Source organism: Chrysemys picta, chromosome 1, assembly GCF_011386835.1.
Source record: "Chrysemys picta bellii isolate R12L10 chromosome 1, ASM1138683v2, whole genome shotgun sequence".
In the NCBI taxonomy this organism is placed as follows: domain Eukaryota; kingdom Metazoa; phylum Chordata; order Testudines; family Emydidae; genus Chrysemys; species Chrysemys picta.
This window is the reverse complement of record NC_088791.1, coordinates 43,741,094-43,759,317: the sequence shown is the minus strand read 5'-3', so window position 1 is coordinate 43,759,317 and position 18,224 is coordinate 43,741,094. Positions and strand designations below refer to the sequence as shown.

Genomic DNA, 18,224 nt, shown 5'->3' with positions numbered 1-18,224 from the left:
ACTGCCCTAATTTGCTTAATTTTCCTTTTAAAAGGATCAATGGTTATAATATTCAGGAGGGTATATGGCATACACGCACGCACTCACACACACCATTTAAAATTCGAGGCATGAAAGTGACAATCAAAATTTACCTTTGTCATTTGTTCTGCCATTTGTAGACGCCCATCTAGTTCACGTCGGATCTGAGCTGCTTGTTCATCTGCATTATCCAGCTTCAGTACAGAGCACACAAAATGGAAAAATTAATCATGTGGGACAAGCTATGGTAATTGCCTGTTTTAATTATAATAAAAACAACATTTCAAAATAAGGGAATAACAGAAAATCTTCAAATATTCTCTGTTTACAGTCAAATATTAAAGGTCTGACTTTCATCAGAAATGCAAGGCAATTTCAATTTGTAAGTGAATCGTGACAATATATCATCATTAGAGAGAAGGTGGATGCAGTAATATTTATATTTTACTTAATATAATATTTTATTGGACCAACTTCTTTTGGTGAGAGAGACAATCTTTGGAACTTACACAGAGCTCTTCTTCAGCTCTGTGTAAATTCGAAAGATAACTCAATAAAAGATATTACCTCACCTACCTTGTCTCTCTAATATCCTGCAACTAACACAGCTACAAGAACACTGAATGTATCATGACAAGTACAAATGCAAATTATCATGGAGGCATTAGCCACTAGAGCTCTGACATACAAAGAGATTTAGATAGATTAGTCGTGATTAAAAATTCTCAATATTTTCCTCATTATTAGGACATTATAACTTCTAATAGTGGTTCATGGGAGATAGAATGCAGGATTATCAAAGGACCTTACAGTCTAAATTTTAGATGGATACAGTAAGTGAGAGTGACAAAAAACAGGGCGAGTGAGGAAAAACTAAGATTACATAAATAGAACCATCCGTGCCATTTTAAAATCACATGAACCATTTTAACAGCTGACTTTTAGTATGGGAACAAGTGGAGGGAGTAGATCATTGTCTGTGATGTGCTCATTGCACATGGAGGAGACACATTTTACATCAGCGGGAGTATTTCTGTTGTTTTCATGTTCAGCTTTAGATATAGTGACAGCTTCCCAACTAGTTCTTCAAAGCATCTCCCTGACCAACCAGGATCATTTTGGTTTTGCCAGGGCTGAGTTTGAGCCAGTTGCTCTTCATCCAAAAAGCTGATCTCTTGTAAGCATTGTGGTATCTTATCATGGCAGTGATTGCATCAGTGGAGAATGAGATATGCAGACAGGTGTCATCAACATATATAGAGAGCAAGACCCATGATATCTTAATGTCTCGCCAAATGGTGTTATAATAGCCAGTTTAAGACTTTGGACCTAATCTTCAAAACAATTAATGGATCGGGTCCAAGCTACATTTGAGACCACATCTCGATCCATGAACTGCCAAGACCATTGTGCTCCTCAGACAATGCAGATTACAAAGCCCAGCACAAAGTATGAGAGCTCTGGGGACAAAACACTCTTAGTTGAGTGCTGCTCAACTTAGTTGCTCCTTGCCTTCTCGCTACCGGCTCCTCTCTACTACACGCTGCTATGCCTTCCTGGATACTCTCAAGAGACCTCCTAGTTTTATTCACATGCTCATCAACAAATCTTTTCTGCCAGTCAATTATTTTTGCCAATTGCTTGCCTCTCTCCAGGCTAAGTTTTCACTCCATTTTCCCCAATATATTTTATTCTCTCTCCCATCTCTTAAAAGAGCAAAGGTATTGTTATTATTATTATTATAGGCGGGGCTGATAGCACTGACTATTAAGGTTACACAACACTTCCCATTATAAGACCCTCTTTTCAATTACTTATAACCATTTGGGCTGACATTTTCTATGCGAGGTGTCCGATTCAGGCTGAATTTTTTTCCAAAAATTTCAGCCCAAATAAAATAGTTCAGTCACTGCCAAGAAAGAAGTTAAGGAAAAATATATTGTTTGCCAGTGTATTTTTTTTTTATGATCTTTTCCTTGAACAGTTCTATTGCTCCATGCTTTGGAACAGGGACTTGAAATTGGCAAGGGAGTGGCCTGTGCATCAGGGATGTGTCTTTTGTTGTCCCTGTGATAATCCACCCACATTAAGCCAAGTTATAAATCTTTCAAAAATAATCTCAGTTCACACATGGTCATTTTTAGTAGCTAAAGTCCCTAAAATTGTCTTTACTGGGCATGCTCCAACCTGGGGCTGAGCAGCATTTTCCCTGCAATTGCAGCTTTGGTCTGATGAGAGTCATGCCAGGTCCAGGTCCTGAACTGAGAACAGGGAGGCTCTTCTGTACTCTGTGACTTGCTGTTGGACTCAAGCTGAGTGGAGAAGGAAGCTGCCTGATTCAAATGCAAAGGGGACAAGAGTCACACCTGCAAAGAAGGGGTGGGAAAAGTAGATTGGAACAAGGAACCTGGCAAGGGAACCTGGAACTGGAAAGTGGAGTGCAGGGAATACTGAGACTTGCTTAGCAGGACACTGGGATTGATTGGGCAGGAGACTAGTTAGGAGAAACAATGACTGGCTACTGCATGTTTTTCTTGGACCTTCCTCTGAAGGTACTAGTACTAGCCAGTGTCAGTGACAGGATACCAGACTAGATGGATGGCAATACTGGCCTGATCCAGTATGGCAATTTCTATGTTTCTACATCTTCAGCTCCATGAATAGCATTACTATTGAAATGACATCCTCCAATAACTGGGAATTCTGCCTAAGTGGCAAATAAGACCACCTACTTATGGAGGTCATTCTGATTAAGCAGATTCTGCTGTAATAGCCCTTATTTAGGCAAAACTGGCTTAAATGTGAGTTTATCTGAGTAAGAACCACAGGTCAGATTAATAGCATAATATCTTGATCAGTTTACTATCTATTTGTTTATGTGCATAAACAATATTGAAAGGGAGCATAGGTCTACTGAATGAACACCTATGTTTTTAGAGGTTGAAATCCAAGGACAGAATGATTTGCAGTTCTGATTGTAACTATCCTTTGTTTACTGTTATATTACCTCAAGGACCCTAACATATGTTCATGCATTTTGACACAAAAGGGAAATGGCACTATGTGAAAAATCTGGCTAAAGTACAAGAACAACTTGAAGTGGAAGAGGTAATCATATTTCCAAGGGGTAATACACTAAATTCCATGATGTTCGTTTGAGTTCCTATACACACACAGTATGTCAAATATTATTCATAGAACAAATTAAAACATTTTAATGATATACAAATGGGAATATTGACCTGACAGAAATTATAGTTCTTCACATCCATAATTATTAAAGTTCGCTCTTCCCCCTGAGCATTTCATTAATGTTAAATTAGTTTCTTGTAACTTTTTAATTCCATATTAATGTGAAATAACAAATGTGTAGCTTTAAATGTATTCTAAATTAATGACAGAATTCAAAATATTTTAAACACATCTGCAGTTTGGGGCCCATTCTCATTTCTGTCACATCAATCAAAAAGCACTATTACTTTCTTCTATGCTCTTTGAGTGGCTGGCAGCGGCTGGGCCACATAATGTTCCCCAGTGATCATCTCTTTCAATGCTGAATAGTCGGGACCCCGCTATACTAGGAGGCCGCTGAGAGGTGCCTACCCGAGGTAGCCAACAGTTCCCCCTATGGCATTTCTGTCTGATAGCCAAGGGGAAAAGTTAGAGACGTAAGGTGAGTGAGGTAGTATCTTTTATTGGATCAACTTCTGTTGGTGAGAGAGACAAGCTTTCGAGCCACACAGATTATCTCACCCACCTTGTCTCTCTAATATCCTGGGACCAACACAGCTACAACATTGCATACAACCACGGAAAAGTTGTCAGCCACTGTGGTGCAATAAAGGTCACAATTTGGCAGGTCATGTGTTCCGTTTTAAGCTGGACAGTTCTGTTGTCTCAAACTTTGTCCCCTGTCCAGTATGAATGTAAAACTGGACATGATTTTGTCCAGCATCACACTGCATGGGATGGAAGACACCATATTGAAGACAGCACCACTCTGTCCCACCAGCATGACCTCACATACGTACAAGGTCATGCTGGTGGGGGCAGGATCAGGCAGGGAGGATGGTGTCACATCGCTCCCCTAAGTCCGGAATGTCTGGTGTTCTGGGGATGTGTTCAATGACCATCCTTGTCACAGCAGAATAGTTTAGAAACCTTCTTATGATATTAGAGAGGAAAAAGGTTGATTCCTCCATTCTACCAGCAACAAATGGAGTCCAGCACTGCTCCTGGGAATGAGAAGGTAAGGAAAAAGCCAAGGTTCAGATTCATGGTTGTCCTGTGAGTATGTGGCATTAAGAAATATGGTAGGCGTGGAATGTGTAGATACAGGTTTTTCATACTGTCCCCTTTCCTTGTCACCATAGATAGGAGTACCCAGAAAAAGATACATGTTCCGAACAACCCTAGGTCTGTGAAGCCCTGATTCTGCCAAGATGTATGCATGTGCTCAACTTTTAACATGCCGATCAGTCCCATTGACTTCAACTGTAAAGTTAAGCATGTTCATAAGTCTTTGCAGTGTCACGGCCTAAGAGCAGTAAACTCCTAATGTTGTGCATTGACCCCAGAAAAGACTGTCAATGTTCCTAGAATTTCTCAAGCTTGTGAGCCAGGATTAGCAGCTAAGTATGTACTGTGGAAGGATCAGCAACTCTCAAATAAGCCAGAAAACACAAAAGGCCAACACCTAATCAACAGCAACAGCACTTTTGGAGATGGCATCAATAAAGGCTCATCTTTGGGGTCATAAAATCCTATCAGAGTATTGGTTTCAACCTTAAATTATTTGCACATGCAAAACAAGCAGAATAAAGGTTTATTTAAAGGCCAGTCCATATAGTTTTCCCAAATACTTCAACTGTTTTTTATTAAACCCTTTATTAAAAATTCTTATTAGTCTTTTGGTTTAGATAGAGTGTTACGGTGGAAAAAAAATCACTCTTCAATGTCTTATCAGACAATTCCCTCTCATTTAACCCCAAATTAATATGTAAAATACATAATTCTTAAATTTATTTGTCAAAATAGGAGCCTAGTTCTTCAAAGGTGTTGGTAGTGGGGTTTTGGGGCTTTGTTAGTTTGAGCAGTTTTTTTGTTTGTTTTTTTGTTCTTGTCTTCTTACAGACTAAATTCTGGATTAAAATTCTGATAAGATTTACAATTTTCAGATGCATAAAATGACCCCCAAATGAAGTATTTTGCTTTAATATTTTATTTCCTTTTTAAGAATTTACTTAATTCAATGCTGCTATGGAGTCTGAGTGCTCAGTCCTACAAAGAAATTATGCACATGCTTCAGTGCTTTGTGGGATTAGGGATGCAGTGCTCAGCACATTGCAGGATCAAGCCCTAAAACTTTTACATTCTGACTCGAATTTGAAATCTTTGCACTCTTATAGATTTTTACACTTAATAATGGACCTCATCCTGGAAGGTGCAGAGATCCTCCTGCAAGTTTCTAAAGGCCCTGCACTCTCATGGTCTCCATCATGAGTTTCAGGGATACAACACCTTATAGAAGGAGCGCTGCACTTTGCAGGATCAGTATCTCCTATAGTAGTGATGGATGGTTTCAATAGCACTGCATGCTAATGGCCTGGGCCCAAATCCTCAAAGGTGACATCAGTGAAAGTTAGGCCCTGATCCCTGAGGATCTGGGTCCTGATCCTGCAGGTTCCACACAGAGAATTCCCATTGATTTCAAAGGGAATTCTGTGTACATATTCAGTTCTTCGTTCTTCCTATTCCCCTGCACCCAATCAACCCCCTCTCCCAATCAACCTACAGAGTGCAGAAAATATGTTGGATTTGACAAATAAAAACCCTGTGAAACTGGTAGTATTTAAGCTTATGTGCAAAGAGGAATCAAAGTAAAACAAACACAAAAGGATGAGGAAAGATCTGTCACACATACAATCTGTAAACTTTGCAAAAAGTAACCAAGATCTTTTCCTTAAAATTATATATCTTCTGGATGAAGAATAAAATATACATAATTTACAGGAAATCCTACGTCAAAAGACAACTTCAGGGTCCACTGAACGATGCTCTAAAGTAAACCACAGTACTTTCACTTCAATCTGTCTGCAGCTAAAAAATAAAAGGTGTATTATAAAAGGTGACCTGCAAAGCTTTTATGAAATGTTCTAACAGTTTTCATATGTTAGCATGTACAGTTTAAATCCTAATAACCTTTAAAACTCTTTTCTTTTGTCTAATGCTTAAAAATAAATATCAATATTATCCATTGTCGTTAAAAATAAAAATTCTGCCAAGCCTACAAATAATATCATCAAGCAAGATGCATAGCTGAAATCTTAAATCTCTTACTCATGTTGTCAGGAAGGGGGCTTATAAGCACTATTTTTAAAAAATCATGAAAAGAGACATTCTAACAAAAATTAATCTATGAATTTATGAAAAAAACAACAAAGGTAAAGTGTACCTTCAGAGACCATGAATTTCATAAGCGGACAAAGTGAACACACTTGAAAGCGTTTCGTAGATCACCTTTAAAGAAGTTCAATACCGTAAAGGCATGTTTTTTAAATTATACAAAACAGGCATGTGATGAGGTGTACAAACCTCACAAATCAGGAGCAAATTAAAGGGCTGCTGGGGGCCAATCAGCCCCACCTCATGACACCTGAAGCAGGTACCCAACATCAAGGGAGGAGCTAAAAAGGGAGAGCCCAGCTCATTTGCTGCCTGCGTGGGATGGAGAGCAGATTTGGAACTCTGAATGTGGGAGAGAAGTGGCTGGGGCCAGGAACTGGGATAGAATGCTGCCTACCCAGGACCTCTCTGAGGGAATAGAAGAGTTTGTTTTTTTGTGTTGATTTTGGACTTTCGGTACCCCAAAGGGGTGGGACTGTTACATGACATCACTGGAGGGCTGTCACCTGAACTCAGAAGCTGTTGAAGGATGTGTGGAGCAACAGAAGACAAGACTAGGAAGGAAACAGAGGCAGAGCCATTGGCTCATCACACCACCAGTGGTGTGTGGGAGGGTGTGCAGCCACAACGAGCTACAATACTGGGACCTGTGCAAATACAGAGATAATATTTTCTGCTTTGGAAATTATAGGGTGTCATAACTATAAAGGGAAGGGTAACAGCCCTCCTATGTACAGTACTATAAAATCCCTCCTGGCCAGAGACTCCAAAATCCTTTTCCCTGTAAAGGGTTAAGAAGCTCAGGTAACCTGGCTGACACTTGACCCAAAGGACCAATAAGGGGACAAGATACTTTCAAATTTTGGTGGGGGGGGAAGGCTTTTGTTTGTGCTCTTTGTTTTGGTGGTTGTTCGCTCTTGGGACTGAGAGGGACCAGACATCAATCCAGGCTCTCCAAATCTTTCTGAACAAGTCTCTCATATTTCAAACTTGTAAGTAAACAGCCAGGCAAGGCGTGTTAGTTTTTATCTTTGTTTTCTCAACTTGTAAATGTACCTTTTTGCTAGAGTGTTTATCTCTGTTTGCTGTAACTTTGAACCTACGGCTAGAGGGGATTCCTCTGGGCTCTTTAAGTTTGATTACCCTGTAAAGTTATTTTCCATCCCGATTTTACATAGATGATTTTTACCTTTTTCTTTAATTAAAAGCCTTCTTTTTAAGAACCTGATTGATTTTTCCTTGTTTTTAGATCCAAGGAGGTTGGATATTGATCCACCAGGAGTTGGTGGCAGAAAGGAGGGGGATGGTTAATTTCTCCTTGTTTTAAGATCCAAGGGGTTTGGATCTGTATTCACCAGGGAATTGGTGAAGAGTCTCTCAAGGCTACCCAGGGAAGGGAATTAGCACTTTGGGAGTGGTGGCAGCGGGCCAGATCTAAGCTGGTAGTTAAACTTAGAAGTTTCCATGCAGGCCCCCACATTTGTTCCCTAAAGTTCAGAGTGGGGAAAGCAGCCTTGACATAGGGATACATTTCTATTTTGTATATCACAACCACTAAGAGTTCCTCTTCCTTTTGCCTCCATATCATGGGTGACATTTTGTGAGGTGCAGCACAGATTTTGTCAGTCAGGGACAGGTGGTGCTAAGCTGTCTGTAAGCCACATTTGTGCTCTCCTGATTCTGGGTTGCTCTGGTGACCAGAGTAGTCTTTCATGTAATTTAGACAGCCTTTTGGCGCTAAATTACAGCAAGCTGTGCCCTCCAGCCTATGGGCAGCAGGGCTGTCCAAAATCTCTGCAGTGCTACCTGCTGCAGTCCCACCCCCTTTTGTTCCCAGAACCATGCTCTTGGCCTGTCATATGTGCCCAGGGTCCTCAGGAGACAGCCAGGGAAATTCTCCTGGGGCCCCTTTATGCCACTCTAGTGTCTTTACTTATATGAAGCAGGGGTGAAAATTTCACACCATATATCCAACACCCTGTTGATGACAAGTATTCATGCAGCTACACAACAAGACTAGTCAACAATACATGCACTGTGCTGGCCTGAGTTATATAATCCTTATATTCAACATGTGCCAAAAAGAAAGAAAGTTCTCAGAAGCTGTGTCTGGAATTTTTAAGCTGACTTACCCCAGAACACTACATTTCAAGTTTCAAAACATGAAATCTTATATCTTACTCAAAGTATCCCTTCGACTCTCTTATTCCACAGGCCCAAGTTCTGTATGCAAGTTTGAATGCTCTTGTACTCTGGCTTAAAAGTATGCATACAGGACCTGCCACGGTGAGAATTTCTGGGCCCTGAAAGTATCTTAGAAGTCCTCGATTTGTCTATATTATTCAACCATATCTCATAAAAATACAATTTAGACTGCAGAAGTCAGCATACTGAATTAATATTAACCTGCACAAAAATGTTTAAAAAGAAAGAAAATGTAAACCAAGATACACAGGAATACATTTATTTTACTGGTTCTATAATGCCAACTCCCATGGGAGCTAGGTGCTTTGGTAAGAGATTAAAATACTAATTAGTTAGCACAAATCTGGGGGAAAAAACCAGACACTAAACAAAATAAAAGGCCTTTACACCACATACTAGATGTAGGCTTTGATAGTTTCAATCCCAAAGCCAGAACCACTCTACTGAGAAAGCCCTGTTGCTACATAGAGAGTGTTCAAGCTTTGGAAATGAAGAAAGAATCTCCCAAGTGATCTTTAACAGCCATGGCATAGGGAGAGAGGTGCTCTCTAGAACAATTATGTTCAAATTTACTAAGGGATTTAGAAGCCATCAACATCCTGAATCACACTTCTAAGTAAACAGAACTAGGAAGCAGACAGACTCAATACAAATATTATTCATGCCAAATGCATTACACAGATAGGTGGCTGCATTCTGCATTAGCAGGAACTTCCAGGTAGATTTCCAGTTTTTAATTTCAGTGGCCAAACCAAATGTTTGAAAACTAACAATTCATATGAAGATTGTCTTGGTCTGAGTTAAAGCCTGGTATTCCCTGTATTTTGCAGTTGAATTCTGTCATCTAGTGACTGGGAGGAATACTACTTTGCTCCATCTAGTGTCTTGCCCTAGCTTTGCACAATAGAGAATGGCATCAGTTGTTTCAATTTCCTTGTTTGGATTTGAGCAGACCGTAGCATTCCCCTTTAATTGAATAGGCCCAAAATTTTCACTCATTCATGCACAAGATCCTTTCTGTCATGTGCTGTCCATGGCACTGTTGTTGCCCCTCAAATCCAACATTTTAGACATAATCATGCAGTTCAATTTTTCTTTTGTTTCCTGAGCTGAATTTAAAATACTTTTTCTGCTGTATGAAGTTCCAGGAAGTCAAGGACTCAACTCTAAAACAATTGTTTCCCTCTTCCCAATCTGGACCACATAACGTATCCCAAATCTTTTGGAGGAAGTTGCATGTCTCTTTGGTACTTGGAAAAATCATTTGAAGAAAGTGTGTGGCTTGCTCTGTGAATATGTGACTTTGTGAATCATAGATAGGGTCCACTTGATTACTCATTATTTTCCTCAGATTTTATACAAAGATAAAAGTCCAGGCATTGGGTATTCCATTTACATGGACACATGTACACTGTGAACTGGAAACAAGTATTTTAAATATTTATTCACTCACTGGTCTGTTTAGGGATCGAGGGAAGGAAATCAGAGAACTGTAGGTGGTCAGATATTGAATTGTAAGTCTCCAATGTTTCTTTCAGTTGTATTTTTCAGGGCTATAATGTATTGCTATTATGAAGATGTTTTCAAAACTTGGGAACTAACAACAGGTTTTTGAAGGAAAAATCCAATAAAAAGAGAAGGTTGGAAAATTAAACCATTACATTAAGCTTAACATTGAAATCTATTTCCTTTCACACTTAAATGATTTTTCCCTCTATCACATGCATTTATTGGTTTGTTTTCACAGGACTGTTCAGAAATACTGGCATACTGTCTTTCTGTTCTCTGATGAATCTATTCTTAAATGCAGATCTTCTGCCCACAGATTATTTGGGTTTTGCAATCATACAAAAAAAGGGTGAATCCAAATCTTGCCACACAAATCTTGGCAATCTATTTTTAAATGTGTGAATAGTTTTACAAGCTAGTCTGAAACAGCAGGCTCTGAAACAATGGTAAACTCCATACTTCCCAGCATGTATAACTCACACTACTAGTATAGGTGAGGCTTTGTTGTACAAGCTTAAGTCCAAAAATTAGTGAACACTCTGCCATTGACAAAATTTGTTTTTCATCATAGTCATTTGTCCACATGACTAAACTACCATGCCATTTGTCACAAAAATGACAGTCTCTGCTCAAGAAAGACATGGAATTGAAATAGTAGGGGATCAACTTATCCCATCAGTTGTGCATATACAACTACCACTGTAGTCAGTGGAAGCTGCATGTATACAACTGATGGGATAACTGAGCCCCACCAAGTAAGTGTTGCATTCCCTTGTCAGACAGATGGGTAGATTTGCATAGCACCTGTCGCCACCTTAAACGAGGCAACAGAGACATCAGTCTCTTACTTTTATAAGCACTGTGACAAAGTTCCTCCTCTATCTTGGTGGGTCTTGCGCTTATTGGCGGATTTTCTTGCCTCAGAGATTAACCATGTGGGTTGTGGAACAGCCCAGAGACCTTCCCCTCTGGAAGAACCCACAGTCCAGGTCAATTGGGAGGTTTGGGGGGAACCTGGGCCCGCCCTCTACTCCGGGTTCCAGCCCAGGGCCCTGTGGACTGCAGCTATCTATAGTGCTTCCCTGTAACAGCTGCATGACAGCTACAACTCCCTGGGCTACTTCCCCATGGCCTCCTCCAAACACCTTCCTTATTCTCACCACAGGACCTTCCTCCTGGTGTCTGATAACGCTTGTGCTCCTCAGTCCTCCAGCAGCACACCCTCTCAGCTCCTTGCGCCTCTTGCTCCCAGCTCCTCACACTCCCACCACAAACTGAAGTGAGCTCCTTTTAAAACCCAGGTGCCCTGATTAGCCTGCCTTAATTGATTCTAGCAGGTTCCTGATTACTCTAGTGCAGCCCCTGCTCTGGTCACTCAGGGAACAGAAAACTACTCATCCAGTGACCAGTATATTTGCCCTCTACCAGACTCCTGTACCCCACTGGTCTGGGTCTGTCACAGCACTTATTTACTCATTTTGAAAAACTATATTGAGAAAGGCTATATTTATATATGGTCAACAAATCAAAATCAGCAGTGAATAATTCTGTCACACGACACTCTCTTTAATAGAATGAGCACAGGATAATTTTGTAAAAGACTCAAAAATATTTGTCTTCTAAAGATCTACAATGCTATTCAATACCTGAAATATCCTTCATCTAAATATACACAGTATAATATTATTGGCTTACCTGAAAGTAGTAAATCAATGAGATGCTTGTAATAACCATTCAATAAGGTTCTCCCTATAGACACACCTGGTACTATATTTATTTACCTTTATTGTATTTATCAAACAGCTCAAGAGAGGGTCTAAAAGGCAGCAAAAGCCCAGCATTAATCAATACAAAGCTGACTTCTGATTTGTTCAGCTGCTACCTTTCTTTTCTTCTTGGTCAGCAAAGGGGATGTGTTTTGTAGATGTATTTGTACACAAGTACGTGGATGATACCTGAAATACTACACAAGGTTTAAATCTTGAAAAAAAGGATTTTCATTATTTTTCTGGTTTGTTGGTACATATATTTTTAATGTAATACTTGAAATTCCAGTGCCTGACATTTCTTTTGTCTTTCTAGGTAAAGTTATAATATCAATTAACTGCATATATTCTGCTATTGTTGTAATGGCTGACCAGCTCACTAGATTAATACTCATTTGACATAAAACTAGCAAACTGTATAACTACAGGGAATGTCTCAGAAATAATGTGGTAGTATAGTTTTCTGTTTTGTTTTTGTCATTTTGATATTTGTATTCTATTTTTTCTGGATACCTTCAGTTTAAATACCTGAACTTGAAACTGGAATAAAAAGGCTATGGTTTGTGTCCATACAATGACTGGAGTGAGTGAAGAGTTTAGACTAAATGCTTAAACTGAAATGAAGTGATAACTAATGCTGAATATATTGAAGAACAACTATGTTTGCAACCCACAAATGAACCATTGAATACTTAAAACCTAAAAGGAATTAAAAGACCTCTAATATAATTAAGTGATATAATTTCTTGTGCTCTGGCACCAAGAGGAGATAATTCTAAACTAACTAATCAGAAGAGTCTAATTAGAGGGTCACCTTATTTATTTATTTATTTATTTATTTATTTGGATCTTTAATCTAGAGAAATGAGGGGAGGGAGAGGGTTTGAGGGTATAAATAGAAAGCATCACAATGGCAAGATGCTTTCTCCTTATTAGCTACCAGATGCTGTGACCTAGGGCCAGATTTAGGGGCAGGCAACCGAGGCGACCGCCAGTGGTGCTAGGCTTGCGGGGTGCCAGGCTCGCAGTGCTGTTTCTGTTGTTAGCGACAAAAGGGAAAATAGACTGTTTAAAGAAAAACGTTTCATGTATTCCGTATTTGGATTCACTTTTCACTAATCTCCTAAAATATTCTGGACTTCTGTAGAATCTTGTAGAACCTTCCAGAGTTTCTGAGAATTACATTTTCCTCAAATGTTGTCCTAGTATGTTGTCAACCATGGTCTCATGGGTATATAAAGGTGGGGCATTTCCAATCAGTCGGTGAGATATAAGAACAAATTGAAGTGAAGTGAGAGCCCAGCTGTGATATTGTGAACCTTGTTTTATTGTGGGCCTATTCAATTAAAGGGGAATGCCACGGTCTGCTCAAATCCAAACAGGGAAATTGAAACAACTGATGCCATTCTCTACCGTGCAAAGCTAGGGCAAGACACTAGATGGAGCAAAGTAGTATTCTTTCCAGTCACTAGATGACAAAATTCAATTGTGAAAGTGTACTTATGTTTTAAGACTTGAAGAGTGTAGGTAGCAACTAATAAAGGATATATTTAATGAGACACCAGCGATATCTATCGAACACCTATCTACGCAACAATGTAAAAGAAATACTGTTACTTCTTTTGCCGGGCTTAAAATTGCAAATTAGCAGATTTACCTGAAGATAAGGAATGGAAATGTGAGGAAAGTGATGGAGAATCATCCAGTTTTCTCGGTGGCGTAAAGGAGAGTGATGATAAAGAAAAATCTGGTTTACATGAAAAGGAGAGAAATGATCAAGAAGAATCAGCCTCGCATAATGACCAAAACAGCAGTGAGAAACTGCACACCACAAATCTATACATCAGATCCTGCTTTATGGTCGGCGATCCTACTGTCAATATTAAAAAAAACGAGGAGTCCTTGTGGCACCTTAGAGATTAACAAATTTATCTGGGCATAAGCTTTCGTGGGCTAGAATCCACTTCATCAGATGTATGAAGTAAAAGATACAGGAGCAGGTATAAATACATGAAAGGATGGGGGTGTTTTATCAAGTATTAGGTCAGTCTAACAAGATAAATCAATTAACAGCAGGATACCAAGAGAGGAAAAATAACTTCTGAAGTGGTAAGAGAGTGGCTCATTACAGACAGTTGACAAGAAGGTGTGAGTAACAGTAGGGAGAAATTAGTATTGGGGAAATTAAGTTTAGGTTTTGTAAGGACGCAACCACTCCCAGTCTTTATTCAGGCCTAATCTGATGGTATCTAGTTTGCAAATTAATTCTAGTTCTGCAGCTTCACATTGGAGTCTGGTTTTGAAGATTTTTTTTGTTGAAGAATTGCCACTTTGAGGTCTGTTATTGAGTGACCAGAGAGGTTGAAGTGTTCGCCTACTGGTTTTTGAATGTTATGATTCCTGATGTCAGATGTGTGTCCATTTATTCTTTTGCATAGAGACTGTCCGGTTTGGCCAATGTACCTGGCAGATTACTGGCACGTGATGGCATATATCACATTGGTAGATGTGCAGGTGAATGCGCCCTGGATGGTGTGGCTGATGTGGTTAGGTCCCTTGAATAGATATGTGGACAGAGCTGACATCGGGGTTTGTAGCAGGGTTTGGTTCCTTGGGTTGGTGTTTTTGTTGTGTGGTGTGTAGTTGCTGGTGAGTATTTGCTTCAGGTTGGGGGACTGTCTGTATTGATTGTACAATTTTGAACGGGCCAGGCAAAATCAAGGATATGACATTTCCAGTAAATGAGCAGCAGTGACACTTCTCAAAGTCACACTGCGAAAGGGTGATCGAGAATGGTGAGAAACTGAATCGGCGTTGACTAGCTTACTCAAAATCAACTGGCAAAGTATTCTGTTTTCATTGCAAAATATTTGACAAGAATACCAAATGTTGTTTGCGCTTTCTGGGTACAATTGCTAGCATAATTTAGCTGATGCTCTGAAGCAACATGGCCTACTCCAAATGGATGGAGGTCGAGTCCAGGCTCAAGCTGAATAAATGACCAGACGCAGAAAACCAACGCATTATTAATGTAGAAACCCAGCATTGGAGGAACATGCTTGAACATCTGATCTCAATTACCCTCTTCCTTGTAATGAATAATTTGGCTTTCTGGGGCACGTCAGATAAGTTATTCACTGAACATAATGGTAATTTCCTCGGTTTGGTAGAGCTCTTTGGGAAATACGATGATGTCATGCGTGAACACCTACATCGAGTAGTCCATAAAGAAGCTATGGACCATTACTGCAGCAAAATAATTCAAAACAAATTGATTGACCTTATAGAAAGGAAAGTGCTAATTAACATATTGATGCAGCTCGGCAAAGCGACGTACTACTCCGTAATAATGGACTGCACTCCCGACATTAGTCACAGTGAAAAGATGTTATTTACAGTAAGATTTATTTATGATGAGGATGACTGTATTCAAATATCAGAGGGGTAGACGTGTTAGTCTGAATCTGTAAAAAGCAACAGAGGGTCCTGTGGCACCTTTAAGACTAACAGAAGTTGTCATAACTATAAAGGGAAGGGTAACAGCTGTCCTGTGTACAGTACTATAAAATCCCTCCTGGCCAGAGACTCCAAAATCCTTTTCCCTGTAAAGGGTTAAGAAGCTCAGGTAACCTGGCTGGCATCTGACCTAAAGGACCAATAAGGGGACAAGATACTTTCAAATCTTGGGGGGGGAAGGCTTTTGTTTGTGTTCTTTGTTTGGGAGTGTGTTCGTTCTCGGGTCTGAGAGGGACCAGACATCAATCCAGGTTCTCCACATCTTTCTAAACAAGTCTCTCCTATTTCAAACTTGTAAGTAAATAGCCAGGCAAGGCGTGTTAGTTTTCTTTTGTTTTCTCAACTTGTAAATGTACCTTTTACTAGAGTGTTTATCTTTGTTTGCTGTACTTTGAACCTAAGACTAGAGGGGAGTCCTCTGAGCTCTTTAAGTTTGATTACCCTGTAAGGTTAATTTCCATACTGATTTTACAGAGATGATTTTTACTTTTTTTCTTTAATTAAAAGCCTTCTTTTTAAGAACCGGATTGATTTTTCCTTGTTTTAAGATCCAAGGGGTTTGGATCTTGATTCACCAGGAGTTGGTGGGAGGAAGGAGGGGGGATGGTTAATTTCTCCTTGTTTTAGATCCCAAGGTGATTAGATCTGTGTTCACCAGGAGTTGGTGGGAGGAAGGAGGGGGGATGGTTAATTTCTCCTTGTTTTAAGATCCAAGGGGTTTGGATCTGTACTCACCAGGGAATTGGTGAAAGGTTTCTCAGGGCTTCCCAGGGAGGGAAAAATTGGGAAATGGTGGCAGCGGAACCAGAGCTAAGCTGGTAGTTAAGCTTAGAAGTTTTCATGCAGGCCCCTACATTTGTACCCTAAAGTTCAAAGTGGGGATCCAGCCTTGACAGAAGTATTGGAGCATAAGCTTTCGTGGGTGAATGCCCACTTCATCAGACGCAAGATTCAAATAAAGGAACACTATCTGTTTCAGGTCTATGGATGACTCTCCTAGAAAAGGCCAAAGAGAATTGTTTATGAATGTTTTGAATGAGAATGAAATAAAGCTTTGGGACTGCCGTGGCCAAGACTATGACAACAGCGCAAACATGAAGGGAAGAAACAGTGACATCCATACAAGGGTCATTGCGCTGAATCCAAGAGCTTTCTTCATGCCTTGTGGCTGCCATTCCCTCAACCTGGTTGTGTCAGATGCAGCATCATCATCTTTAGATTCAGTCTCTCTCTTCAAAGTACTGCTAAGGATATACATCCTGTTTGCAGCATCAACTATCAGGTGGAAGATCCTCACTATGCTACAAATCTGACTGTGAAGCCGCCAAGTGACACTTGCTAAGAGAGCCAAATTGACTGTGTAAGGCCAGTGAGGTACCAAGTGACTGAGGTTTATGACACCCTGATGGAACTGGCGCAGTCACGTAAAGCAGAGGTTGGAATCTGACATGAGGTGCAAAGTCTGGCAAACCAGACATGGTGGAAAGCTTGGAGGCGGTAGCCAAATGGGCAAATAAGCAGCAGAGTCAAGGGGTGGTCATGCAGAGCCCAGATCAGCACTTCAAAATTGTTGTTTGTTACCTGATGTGTCGGAAGTAATTGGTTGCGCCTGGTTTTGCCTGCGCCTACGAGGTCTGTTGCGGTTTCTCCCAGTGTCATACGGCCTGGACTGGGGTCGGTGATATTGTTGTGTGCGGGGCCTCTGATAAGGTTGATACCGTTGTCTCCTAGGGATGGATGGGTATATGCCCAATGTGCGCAAAGTGGCTCTAGACTCTTTCATAGTGTGAAGGATTTCATTGGGTTTTTTGAGAAAGAATTTATCTTTGTGAAAGGGAAGATCCTCCACTTTGGTCTGCAAATCCTTGGGGATACCGATGCAGACAGCCAGGAAGACCGGCGCATCACCACTGCACTGGCAGTGGTGTGGGCTGCTGTAGCTGCCAGGTCCATTGACGCTTGTAGTGCCGCCCTAGACACCAATTGACCTTCGACGAGGACTAACTTGAAGTCCACTCTCCTGTCCTCCGGTGTATGGGAGGCAAAATTAAAGAGCTCGTTGTAGTTGTCATAGTCACAGCTTGCGAGGAGGGCGGAATAATTTGCAATTCTAAATTGTAGAGTAGAAAAGGTATAAACCTTGCGACCCAGGAGGTCAAGGCGTTTGAGATCCTTGTCCTGCGGAGTGGGCTAGTAGTGTGGCTGCTTTGTTCTCTGCATTGCTGCATCCACCACAAGAGAATTGGGTTGTGGGTGGGAAAATAAGAAATCTACGTCCTTCGCGGACACGTAGTATTTACATTAAGCTTTCTTGCATGTTGGTGGGATGGAGGCAGGGGTCTGTAAGAGAGTATCAGCTGGTTCTAGGAGGGCTTCGTTTATGGGTAGTGAGATCTTTGAGGGTGCAGAGGATTTTGAGGACTATGTTGCGTCTCCTGAACTTCCTCTAAAGGGATGTCCTGGCAGAGTGCCACTCTCTTGAAAAGTTTCGGAATTGCTTAAAGTCATCCACGTGTTGTGGAGGTGGAGGCATGAGAGTATCCTCTGCGGCTGATGGTGAGGCAGGTACTGGTAAATCCGGGAAGGGTTCATAACCCACCTCTTCAAGAGGGGGTTCAGGAGCTCTAGATGTTGATGGAGCTGGGGATATAGGCATAGGATGAGCTTGCGGTCTGGTAGAAGGGGCGCAAGGAAGAGCAATGGCAGCAGCTGACCAAGGGTACCACTGAGGCCAGGACACCGGGTAGGAAAAGTTGGGTCCTGGCCACTGGGGGGACAAAGTAGGGAAACTGAGGCTGATTT

At 40.7% G+C, this 18,224-nt stretch overlaps 1 protein-coding gene across 14 annotated transcripts in view; it reads right to left on the bottom strand.

The window, feature by feature from the left end:
- The window catches only part of CADPS2 (calcium dependent secretion activator 2), a 568,361-nt gene that overhangs the window by 340,983 nt on the left and 209,154 nt on the right, over positions 1-18,224 (bottom strand). For 13 of the 14 annotated variants that reach the window (XM_065555914.1, XM_065555920.1, XM_065555959.1 and 10 more), the window contains exon 4: positions 135-215. The exons of the other annotated variant lie outside the window; for it this stretch is intronic. In XM_065555914.1, the coding sequence (XP_065411986.1) occupies positions 135-215 (81 nt within the window). The remainder of the gene's footprint in view (positions 1-134; positions 216-18,224) is intronic. 14 annotated transcript variants of the gene reach the window in all.